The 12,790-nt window shown below is 43.2% G+C and overlaps 1 protein-coding gene across 8 annotated transcripts in view; it reads right to left on the bottom strand.

The window, feature by feature from the left end:
* The window catches only part of LOC106588461 (microtubule-actin cross-linking factor 1, isoforms 1/2/3/4/5), a 278,087-nt gene that overhangs the window by 163,822 nt on the left and 101,475 nt on the right, over positions 1-12,790 (bottom strand). For 6 of the 8 annotated variants that reach the window (XM_082969975.1, XM_082969977.1, XM_082969979.1 and 3 more), the window contains one exon: positions 398-459. In XM_082969975.1, the coding sequence (XP_082826101.1) occupies positions 398-459 (62 nt within the window). Of the gene's footprint in view, positions 1-397; positions 460-6,099; positions 7,035-12,790 lie in introns of those variants that run through there. The other 2 variants (XM_082969976.1, XM_082969980.1) reach the window with 2 other exon arrangements.

Genomic DNA, 12,790 nt, shown 5'->3' with positions numbered 1-12,790 from the left:
TCATTTAATGCCAGACAGATGCAGTAATATCACCCGGTCACCTCAGCCTGCTACTACCTCGAATCATACCATTAGAAAAATAATAACAGCCTTATTAACTCAGTGCATCTGCTCCCACAGAGTAATGAGAAGAATGTTAGCCAGACACAGGCACCCAGTAAACAAAAACTGAGTCAGTGCTGGAGGCACTGTGTGGAATTTAACAAGTAATCTAGCACTACTATTCTACTTGATTCATTTCTATGAGAGTCTGAGTCACAATCTGTCTCTGCTTGTGTGTGTGTGTGTGTGTGTGTGTGTGTGTGTGTGTGTGTGTGTGTGTGTGTGTGTGTGTGTGCCCAATTGCACCACAACCCTCCACCAACCCCCAAAATGATGCTGCGATTCCGTACTGTACCTTGATGAGATGTTTGTTCACCCATTTCATGAACGTTTTCTTCTGCACCCTGTCTCGCTCATCTGGAAAAGAAAAGATCAAGAGAGAAAAAAAGGAGAGTTCATTATATAACATGTATAGTGCAGTCATTCCTCAGTACTGTATTTTTTAGATGCAGTCTCCATCGCCCTGAAACACTTCTCTGTACTGAAGCGGTCTGGTAGCCTGTGAGTGCAGCGTTTAGTCGGATTTAACCAGGCGAGCTGTCTGGTTCAGGCAGTGTTCTACTAAATCTATTTGTCTGAACTGGAGGACTCAACAGCAATGTCTGCTGCCTGGGTAGCGTTTGGAAGAAATGTGCCTCGTCATGCATTTGTTTTGTGCGAGTAGTACATTTGTTGACACTGGAGCGTCTTTGGTGACAGCATAGGATGCACTCTACCCAGTTACAGTAAACTCCATAAGAGTATCAATGATCCTATTATATCAATTAACCTCAGTCAAATGATAGGCTAGTGAGCTAACCTCTGGACCTAAACAGTGACTTCAGAAGAATTGATGAGGAGAAAATAAAGGAATGGCTTTATATTGACAGTAATGTGGGTTGCATAGTGAATAGGAGTGTTGACAAAACCTTTACATGTTCTCGCATTCACAAACTTCACTCTGCCAAAGACTGACGGACATAGAGCTGCTATTAGATTATCCTCATACCCACCCTCCCTTTTGTTCACACTCCACGACTCAATTGTGAACTCTTTTACGCGAGCTTATTCAATATCGCCAAATCATGTACTCAAGCCTTCCCTCTCACTCACTCTTTTTCCATCACACACGCATACTTTTTTTCTCTCTCTCATCCCATTTCGGTTTGTCTGTTCTGAGCTCAGTTCAGACCGCGTCATCCAGAGGCCAGAGGAGTGACACAGCGATGCCCAGAATAGAGCCTGATAACAGCAACGAAGCCTGTCATCTCCCCCTCCCCCACAGCCCATGGAGCCTCCTCTTCTCGTATCTGGGTCTCTATGGCATGCAAAACGGGTAGCTCTGCGTTTCCTGCCTTCCTGTTCATAGCCGACTCCCTCCAATGGCATGCCTCTTCCCGCTTTCCCTGGTTGCTATCTGCCAACGTTAGAAAGTACATCAATTGTGGAGATATTTAACAGCTAACGTGATTTGAACCACTACCCAAAACCCACATACAAACTGCATCTCTTAACCTCCTATAATGAGAATATATCATATTTGCCAATATTAACACACTTGTTCTTTATAGCATGGCTACCGAGTGACTGCTTTCTCCCCCGTCTCTGCTTTGCGCCAACCAATCAGAGAATAGTTCCCGCTGGTACTTCCCCAACTCTACACTAATAGGCTCCACAGCTGATGTGGTTGCTGTGGTGACGCTACGACACCGAGCGGCCATGTGGAGGGAGATCGGTCTACATACGCTACACACCACGCTAAAAACGGTGTGAAAGCACACTCTCTCGCACGTTTCCCAGTTCGCGAACACAAGTGGTCTTGGTGAGCTTTTATATCTGTTTGCGGCCTCTTTTTGATAACGACCGACTGATATTTGACGAGACAGCACTTCAAAAGCTTGTCTGTTCAAACAGTATTTTTTTTTACAGTGGTCAAACACCTGAACGCGGTCAAACCCAGTGGTGACACACACACACACTATATGACTCATTATGAACATAAGGGGGGCAAGCCCAAGGAACACACACATTTCAACATGCTCTTGCTAAATTGTTTCAACAGGAAAGCACGCTTCAGTTAACAAACATGCCTGGTAAGCTAGCCTAGCCCGCTCAGTAGAAACACTATGCTTTCTTTGTGACATTTAGGTTAGGCTCTGTAGCCATAAAATTATGCTATTGGTGACAGTATTCAGTGCCTTCGGGAAGGTATTCAGACCCCTTCACCTTTTCCACATTTTGTTACGTTTCAGCCTTATTCAAAATGATTATTATAAAAAAAAAATTAAATGTCCTCAGCAATCTACACACAATACCCCATAATGACAAAGCTAAAACAGGTTTTTAAAATGTTCTGCAAATATATATATATATATATATTTCACCTGCCTTACATATATATATATATAAAGAGAAATCCCTTACTTAAATAAGTATTCAGACCCTTTGTTATGAGACTCGAAATTTAGCTCAGGTGCATCCTGTTTCCATTCATCATCCTTGAGATGTTTGTACAACTTGATTGGATTCCACTTGTGACAAATTCAATTGATTGGACATGATTTGAAAAGGCACCCAACTGTCTAGATAAGATCCACAGACGACAGTGCATGTCAGAGCAAAAACCAAGCCTTGAGGATGAAGGAATTGTCCGTAGAGCTCCGAGACAGGATTATGACGAGGCACAGATCTGGTGAACGGTACCAAAAAATGTCTGCAGCATTGAAGGTCCCCTAGAACACAGGTGTCCTCCATCATTCTTAAATGGAAGAAGTTTGAAACCACCAAGACTCTTCCTAGAGCTGGTCGCTCAGCCAAACTGAGCAATTTGGGGAGAAGGGCCTTGGACAGAGAGGTGACAGGATGGTCACTCTGACAGAGCTCTAGAGTTCCTTTGTGGGTATGGGAGAAACTTCCAGAAGGACAACTATCTCTGCAGCACTCCATCAATCAGGCCTTTGTTGTAGAGTGACCAGACGGAAGCCACTCCTCAGTAAAAGGCACAACAGCCCACTTGGAGTTTGCCAAAAGTCACCTAAAGACTCTGACCTTGAGAAACAAGATTCTCTGGTCTGATAAAACCAAGATTGAACTCTTTGGCCTAAATGTCAAGCGTCACGTCTGGAGGAAACCTGCCCTACGGTGAAGCATGGTGGTGGCAGCATCATACTATGGGGATGTTTTTCAGCGGCAGGGACTGGGAGTCTTGTCAGCACTGAGGCAAAGGTGAACAGATCCATTGCCACTGAACTGTGATGGAGTTATATTATTAGCCTAAATTATGACTATTCAATTTACTAAAATCACATAAGGAAATCATAACTTTCATAAGTATGCAAATGGAATGCTGCATGGAATACTTTGTATTTCTTAAGGTGAAAATGTACTTCCCAAACTTGAGACTCGCGCGCCTATGAGCACGACAGTTAGGCCTAGGTCGTTTCGATGCTAATGTTGTGCCCCTCCGCCCAGTCGGCTATGTCGATGACCGTGTATATGACACACCAATCACCGACACCTGAAATTCCATGACAGTCACAGCCCTATTGCCAAGGGAAGAGCCTATAAACCAACAAGGTGGTGTGTGTGCTGTGTTTGTATGTGTGACAGCCACGGAGAGGCACACATTTCACCACACAGAGAGACCTTGTTCAGCGTTATACACCCCTCCACACTGTCCAAATACAACACACAGAAATTACGCTCACACACTACCACTACTGTCTTCACACTATAAACAACATTGGTTGATTATAGTGCACAAACAGCACAAGGAGTTGTCAACAGTACAGACAACCCTACTAGTGTACAAAACACAGGACACACACACGATGACAGCCTACACACACTAGAGGTCGACCGATTAATCGGAATGGCCGATTAATTAGGGCCAATTTCAAGTTTTCACAACAATCTGTATTTTTGGCCACCGATTTGCCGATATTTATTTTTATTTTACACCTTTATTTAACTAGGCATGTCAGATTAAGAACACATTCTTAATTTCAATGACGGCCTAGGAACGGGGGTTAACTGCCTTGTTCAAGGGGGATTCGTTTTTGCAACCTTCCGGTTACTAGTCCAACGCTCTAACCACCTGCCTTACATTGCACTCCACGAGGAGCCTGCATGGCAGGCTGACTACCTGTTACGCGAGGGCAGCAAGAAGCCAAGTTAAGTTGCTAGCTAGCATTAAACTTTTCTTATAAAAAATGATCAATCTTAACATAATCACCAGTTAACTACACATGGTTGATGATATTACTAGTTTATCTAATGTGTCCTGCGTTGCATATAATCGATGCGGTGCCTGTTAATTTCTCATCGAATCACAGCCTACTTCGACAAACGGGTGATGATTTAACAAGCGCATTTGCGAAAAAAAGCACTGTCGTTGCACCAATGTACCTAACCATAAACATCAATGCCTTTCTTTAAAATCAATACACAAGTATATATTTTTAAACCTGCATATTTAGTTAATATTGCCTGCCAACATGAATTTGTGTCACTTCTCTAGCGTTCCGTGCAAGCAGTCAGGGTATATACAGCAGTTTGGGCCACCTGGCTCATTGCGGACTGTGTGAAGTCCATTTATTCCTAACAAAGGCGGTAATTAATTTGCCAGAATTGTACATAATTATGACATAACATTAAAGGTTGTGCAACGTAACAGGAATATTTAGACTTAGGGATGCCACCCGTTAGATAAAATACGGAACAGTCCCGTATTTCACTGAAATAATAAACGTTTCATTTTCGAAATGATCGTTTCCGGATTTGACCATATTAATGACCAAAGGCTCGTATTTCTGTGTGTTATTATGTTATAATTAAGTCTATGATTTGATATTTGATAGAGCAGTCTGACTGAGCGATGGTAGGCAGCAGCAGGCTCGTAAGCATTCATTCAAACAGCACCTTCGTGCGTTTGCCAGCAGCTCTTCGCAATTCTTCAAGCATTGCGCTGTTTATGACTTCAAGCCTATCAACTCCCAAGATTAGGCTGGTGTAACCGATATGAAGTGGCTAGCTAGTTAGCGGGTGAGCGCTAATAGCGTTTCAAACGTCACTCGCTCTGAGACTTGGAGTAGTTGTTCCCCTTGCTCTGCATGGGTAACGCTGCTTCGAGGGTGGCTGTTGTCGATGTGTTCCTGGTTCGAGCCCAGGTAGGAGCGAGGAGAGGGGCGGAAGCTATACTGTTACACTGGCAATACTAAAGTGCCTATAAGAACATCCAATAGTCAAAAGGTATATGAAATAGAAATCGTAGAGAGAGAAATAGTCCTATAATTCCTATAATAACTACAACCTAAAACTTCTCACCTGGGAATATTGAAGACTCAAGTTAAAAGGAACCACCAGCTTTCATATGTTCCCATGTTTTGAGCAAGGCACTTAAAACGTTAGCTTTCTTACATGGCACATATTGCACTTTTACTTTCTTCTCCAACACTTTGTTTTTGCATTATTTAAACCAAATTGAACAAATTCATTATTTATTTGTGGCTAAATTGACTTTATTGATGTATTATATTAAGTTAAAATAAGTGTTCATTCAGTATTGTTGTAATTGGCATTATTACAAATAAATAAAATTAAAAACAAATATATATATATATAAAAAAAACAAAAATATATATATATATATATATATAAATATAAAAAAATCGGCATCGGTTTTTTGTCCTCCAATAATCGGTATCAGCGTTGAAAAAAATTATAATCGGTCGACCTCTAACACACACACACACATTTTATTACGCCGACGTAAACAACACTTTCCTGTACCATGCTTGACACATGCATACTCTAAGTGATAATGCCCGAGAAGCCAGTGGTTGGAGGATATATTGGCACGGGTGTTGTTAGGCCCGAGACGAAGTGGAATGAGGTTTTAACCAATCAGCATTCAGGATGAGACCCACCCGTCGTATAAAGTTGCATAGAAACACATACGGTCTTTCTCAGAAACACACACATTACACTTTACATGAACCAACCCGAACCGGCACTGACCTGCACAGCACATGAGAGAGTGCAGGTGAGCATTGAGGCTGCATTCGTTACGGTAGTCCTGCCACATCCTTCTTTTTACCGTTCCACCTCTCTGTATTTCCTTCCTCTTTCCTTTACCTGGCTCCGACAAGCACTTCCCCACTTCTCCCCCAGTGCAAGTCCACATGTGTCATTCCAAAGTCAGGTATCAAACCAGAGAGGCAATGTAAACAAATTGCTATTCCAGTTTCCACAAATGTCAAAACAAGAGTCTATTCCAATGAATTTGATTCTCCCAAAAAGGACTAGGCTCCCGGTGTCTCAGGCAAGCAGAGGGACGTATTTCTGGGTCGCCTCTTTCTTTCTGTCGCTCCCTTGTTCCCTCTCTCCTTCCGCCAGTCCTGCTGTCGCTGCCATTTCAAAACTCTAGGCCAGCTCTCTTTCGCCGGAGCAGTCACACGTGTGTGTCAAAGTCACAGGTTGCCCCTCCCTCCGGCCAATAAGGACCGCCTCTCCAAGGTTCTTCCACTCTTGTTCTCTCGCACTCCCTCAGGCACTCCTGTCCCCTGCTACCTCATTGGTCTGAGGCATAGTCTCTCGCTCCTTCTCCTTCACACTATTCCTGGTGCAAGACAGACACCTTGTGAACTAACATGCAGTTGTCAAGCAGTGACTATGCAGAGCAGGATCAGAGCTGCGGTTCTCCCTCCTTCACACAGCCTCTCTCTCTCTCTCTCTCTCTCTCCCTCCCGCTCTTTAAAAAGTCTCTGCAGTCCTCCGGTTGAGATTTGTATCCTGTCAAAATGTGGCAACAGCAGGTTGAGGAAACTGTCTGCCGTTGACACTTGTAAATGAGATGGTTTTTCCTTCTTCGGTCTTCGAGAGCAAAGGAAGTACTTGTAGAGAAAGGCTGGTTGAGGTAGATGATAAGGAAGTCAAAAAGAGAACGTGCTCGTTTATAGTCCTGGAAGTGTCCCTTTATGATGATGTCATCCACTCAAGCAATCGGCAGACTCCAGTGTTTTGATTCCAGTCGGTTGCCATGTGAACACACACACACCTCCCTGACTAACAGAAAACAGACACTGCTAGCTCTAGACTGTAACCAAGATCAATATAATCTTTTGCTTTCTCTTTCCTCTCTATTGGCCTGGGAACACAAATGTACCACAAACCCAGAAGGAAACCCCCTGGCTGTCCAGTGCAGAGACACCAGTCATGGTGCTTTCTGCCAGTGAGTGTTTTATGTGGGTTTAAGACCACTCATCTGATCACAAAAAGATCTGCAAAGCTTATGGTGTCATCTGATTTAATAAATACAGGAAAGCAGACCGAGACCGAGAGAGAGAGCGAGAAGCTACTTCAGATAATCATAATAATCTGAGTAGCAGCCTTGGTCAATGAGATATTTGTATCATTCTATGCTTTGGGTCAGGGCTGTGGTGTGTATCTGTGTGTATGAGGTGGTCAGATTTCTTGACTCCTCTCCAGGCTGGTTCTATGCAGACTGGCACAAGCACCAGCTACCAGTAAACAAGAAGGGTCTTCAGCGTAGAACCACCCTCCCATGGAACCACACACACGCACTAACATTCACAGACCGGAACAAACACACTTTTGTCTCAGCACTAAATCCCCAGCGTTGACTCATCCTTCAGTGTAACCCCCTTTTCTATGACTAAGCATTCCCTAGATACAACAGCATTTCCCCTTAAATCTGTCGATGCTGCAGAGATAAGAGTCAAAACCTTTCAAAATGCTAGCCCCTACAACAACTTCTGCACCGTCATGGTTCAATTTAAGCAACAGTAACTAAATCAATAGTAGTGCTGAAACGGTGAGTCAGCAAAAACAGCTGCAGCAACTTAGCTTCGTAGAACAACACTGTGAAGGCATATGAACACGCGAGCAGAACAGTGCCATTAGCACTAAGAGTCAGCGAGAGACGTCACAGCAATGGCTGCCCTGTCCACACGCTGGTTTTAATCTGTCGTTTCTTACGGAAATACTAAGACCTATAGTTTCGCATACAAAAGAGCTGGACACGACACACCTAGTCGGCCCCAACGACAGCAGTGACGCACACACACCCGTGACACACAACGACAGCACACTCTGTTGGAACGGTCCAAAACGCACTCGTCCTCTCCTCCTCTTCCTGACGGAGTGTCCCTCAAGTAGCCTTGTTTTCCTCCTCCTATAGTGACCTCTTTAATCTCTCCACATATCCAATCCTCATCTCTCGTTCTTTTCTTGCTCTGTGCCTTTCCCTCTGTTCACTCCACTCTTATGTTTAAGGATGATTCTCTCCTGCGTTTATAGAGCGAGAGAGCTGTTCCTTTGCTCCGTTTCTCCCTCGGCCCTCCAAACTATAAATACCAGGCAGAGCTTACGCTCTTAATGCCACGCAGTATGCTTATCCCTCGCTCCCTCCCTCTCTCTCTCTCTCTCGTTATCACGCCTAATCTCTCTCCCCTCGTCGCTCCTCTCCTCCAATTAAACAGAGGAAGTCACCGCTCCCCAAGTTCTCTTCTTCCTGCTGCTGTTCGCCGTCAATCTTCTTTTCTCTTCTCCATGTTTTAGTGTGATCTCATTCCATTTCCCTTGCACTTTCTCCCTTCCCACAGTCATCAAAATGTCCCAGAGTTGTTCATCGGTCTCCTTCTCCGTCAGCAGTGGCACTCAGACTGGTACAACTTCCTCCTCTCTTCACATCTATCCCTCTCCATCCTCTTTACTATGACCATATAGGCCTTATAAATAGTCAATTAACTCCTATAGCAAATCTTAAATCAACCACACCATGACATGAAGCGATATTCCCCAAAATATCCATCTGCAATATTCAGAAATATCCAAACCACTCCTGTATCAGATAACTGTCTTTCTAAACCTGTGTCGATACTCTTCTCCTGTCTGCATCATAATCCTTCTCCAATTACCAGGGCCCCCCTGGTAGCCCTCTGGAGGAGCGGTCATCAGATTAGCATAGATTGAATTTGGGCTCCTTGTGCCTTGTAAAGACTCTGATAATGGGCAGTGTAAATCTTATGAGGACTGCAACATCTGGAGGACATGCTGTGTATGTACGTATAGGATAACCGGCACTATGGGGACGAATGTTTGGTTTCGTAAGGTTATGTCCTGCCTGTTTGGCCCTGTCCGGGGGCATCATCGGATGGGGCCACAGTGTCTTCTGATCCCTCCTGTCTCAGCCTCCAGTATTTATGCTGCAGTAGTTTATGTGTCGGGGGGCTAGGATCAGTCTGTTACATCTGGAGTATTTCTCTTGTCTTATCCAGTGTCCTGTGTGAATTTAAATATGCTCTCTCTAATTCTCTCTTTCTGTCTTTCTCTCGGAGGACCTGAGCCCTAGGACCATGCCTCAGGACTACCTGGTATGATGACTCCTTGCTGTCCCCAGTCCACCTGGCCGTGCTGCTGCTCCACTTTCAACTGTTCTGCCTGCGGCTATGGAACCCTGACCTGTTCACCGGACGTGCTTGTTGCACCCTCGACAACTACTATGATTATTATTTGACCATGCTGGTCATTTATGAACATTTTAACATCTTGACCATGTTCTGTTATAATATCCACCCTGCACAGCCAGAAGAGGACTGGCCACCCCTCATAGCCTGGTTCCTCTCTAGGTTTCTTCCTAGGTTTTTGGCCTTTCTAGGGAGTTTTTCCTAGGGAGTTTTTCCTAGCCACCGTGCTTCTTTCACATGCATTGCTTGCTGTTTGGGGTTTTAGGCTGGGTTTCTGTACAGCACTTTGAGATATCAGCTGATGTACGAAGGGCTATATAAATACATTTGATTTGATGTCTGCAGTCGTTCAGTCAAAAGTTTGGACACACCTACTCATTCAAGGGTTTCTTAATTTTTTTTACCATTTTCTACATTGTAGACATCAAAGCTATGAAATAACACATATGGAATCATGTAGTAACCAAAACAAATGTTAAACAAATCAAAATATATTTTATATTTGAGATTCTTCAAAGTAGACACCCTTTGCCTTGGTGACAGCTTTGCACACTTTTGGCATTCTCTCAACCAGCTTCATGAGGTAGTCAACTGTGGCTTCCCTGTGGCTCAGTTAGTAGAGCATGGTGTTTACAACGCCAGCATGGTGTGTGCAACGCCAGGGTTGTGGGTTCGATTCCCACGGGGGGCCAGTACAATTCTTTTTTTTTAAATAACAAAAAAAAATGCATGAAATGAAATGTATGCATTCACTACTGTAAGTCGCTCTGGATAAGAGCATCTGCTAAATGACTAAAATGTAAATGTCAACTGGAATGCATTTCAATTAACAGGTGTGCCTTGTTAAAAGTGAATTTGTGGAATTTCCTTCTTAATTCGTTTGAGCCAATTACTTTTGACAAGGTGGGGGGGGGGGGGGTATACAGAATATAGTCCTATTTGGTAAGAGACCAAATCCATATTATGGCAAGAACAACTCAAATAAGCAAAGAGAAACGACAGTCCATCATTACTTTAAGACATGAAGGTCAGTCAATACGGAACATTTCAAGAACTTTGAAAGTTTCTTCAAGTGTAGTCGCAAAAACCATCAAGTGCTATGATGAAACTGGCTCTAATGAGGACTGCCACAGGAAAGGAAGACCCAGCGTTACCTCTGCTGCAGAGGATTTACCAGCCTCAGAAATTGCAGCCCAAATAAATGCTTCACAGAGTTCAAGTAACTGACACATCTCAACATTAACTGTTCAGATGAGACTGTGTGAATCAGAGCTTTATGGCTGAACAAGAAGAGACTTACTTGGGCCAAGAAACACAAGCAATGGACATTAGACCGGTGAAAATCTGTCATTTTGTCTGGAGTCCAATTTTGAGATTTTTGGTTCCGACAGCCCTGTCTTTGTGAGACACAGAGTAGCTGAACGGATGATCTCCCCATGTGTGGTTCCCACCCTGAAGCATGGAGGAGGAGGTGTGATGGTGCTTTGCTGGTGACACTATCAGTGATTTATTTAGAATTCAAGGCACACTTAACCAGCATGGCTACCACAGCATTCTGCAGAAATACACCATCCCAATTAGTGGTCTGGTTGATTGTTTGGTTGATAGGCTATAGCTCCCCATTACATACAGTAAATCACCAGTACTACATCTACCGTTAATTCTTATAATTATCTACAATGTTTGTTTGGTTACTGTAATTTCTGTTAATGCATTCAATATATTATTATTCCGGTCTTTTACCGTTCTCATTGTCAGAGTGGACATGTTGTTTGCAGAGTGAACAACCTATGCTACACTTGTGAGAAACAAGTTTTGGTTTATTTCATACCATTTACGAGTTTTGTCAATTTACTTATTGTCTTTGGTTTGGTGCGCTCCTGTCAATGTTGAGTAAGGACGCGCACCTGATTACGCATAGAAGTAGGCCTATAAGCTATCTGGCCTGCGGGCAAATGTAGGCATACAAACATGCCCATTTGGGGATCTGATAGTATTTCTGATTGGCTTAACCCACCACCACTAATGAACTGTGGAGCTTCTCAAAGTAGTTGTTTTCTTCACCTCAAACAGCAAGCAAACAAAGTCTGTTTTTACATCCATTGAGCATGACAATAGTTCCGAAATGTATTTGAAAAATCTTGACTGCTCTCTCCCTTTCGATAACCACTCAGCGTGAAAGTGAAAAGTGTCACGCTCTGATCCAGTGGAAATGTTATAAAATAGGCCTACCTGATTACTTCTTATCCCTTGCTGAAATAGCCTACAGCTGCATTTGTCCAGAGCTCACTGGTGTGGGAAACTGAGGGCCCAGAATATTGTATACATTTTTTTTAAATCAGGACATTTTCTACCTGCAGGTTGCAAAATCATTTGTTGGCTTTATCAGGTTATTTTTTACACTTTTTAGGTTAGTATAATTTTCATTTAGATTTGGATCGAATTTTGATTACCCACAAAACAATGATTTTCAGATACGAAGATACCATTCATTATAAATGAAATATGTTGAACAAAAATGGACATTTAACTGGCATGCAGATTGGTAGAAATGGTAAGATAAATTGGCATTTCACATTTGAAAAAAGTTGCAGACTCCTCGTGTGGTCAAAACTGGGCAACTTCTGGAGAGTAAAGGCAGAATCTGCGAAAGCCAGCAGGGAGCTGGAGGAGGATGGCCGGCTCAGGTTAAGTTATCTTGATCTCTTGTCATGTGTGTCTTATTTCATCAGACAGTGTGTTTAAAGCATGGGACAAGCTCAATGCATATAGTTGATTTTATTAAAAACACATACGGTGTGTCTATGGAAACATACACATTGAACATTTTAGACCAATCGATTGGTCGAAAGAAGAGGTCTTTCGGTCGACCAAGATTTGTTTTAGTCGGGAACAGCTCTAGTAAATGGAAACAAAGGGGTCTCATGGGTAGCGGCTCATGGGTAGGTGTCAGTAAGAGCTGGGAGAGGTGACATTAATTAGAGAGGGAGAGAGAAAGGCAGAGAGAGGAGATTGTCCAGAATTCGACTGCTTTAACACTCTTGCTTTGACCACCAGATGACATAAAGATAACTGTGTTCTTTATCAGCTGAACTTAACAGTATACCAGTGGCAGGGAGGACAGAAGCAGGTGACCCACCTGTGGTTTGTTGTGACTATTTTGATTTCCCATTGTAGCCAATTCAGTAGCAGTAATTCCGTTACTGATTGTTTAGTAACGG

Source organism: Salmo salar, chromosome 27, assembly GCF_965601325.2.
Source record: "Salmo salar chromosome 27, fSalSal1, whole genome shotgun sequence".
Taxonomy (NCBI): domain Eukaryota; kingdom Metazoa; phylum Chordata; class Actinopteri; order Salmoniformes; family Salmonidae; genus Salmo; species Salmo salar.
Note: the sequence above shows the minus strand (reverse complement) of the source record. Positions and strands in the feature narration are given on the sequence as shown.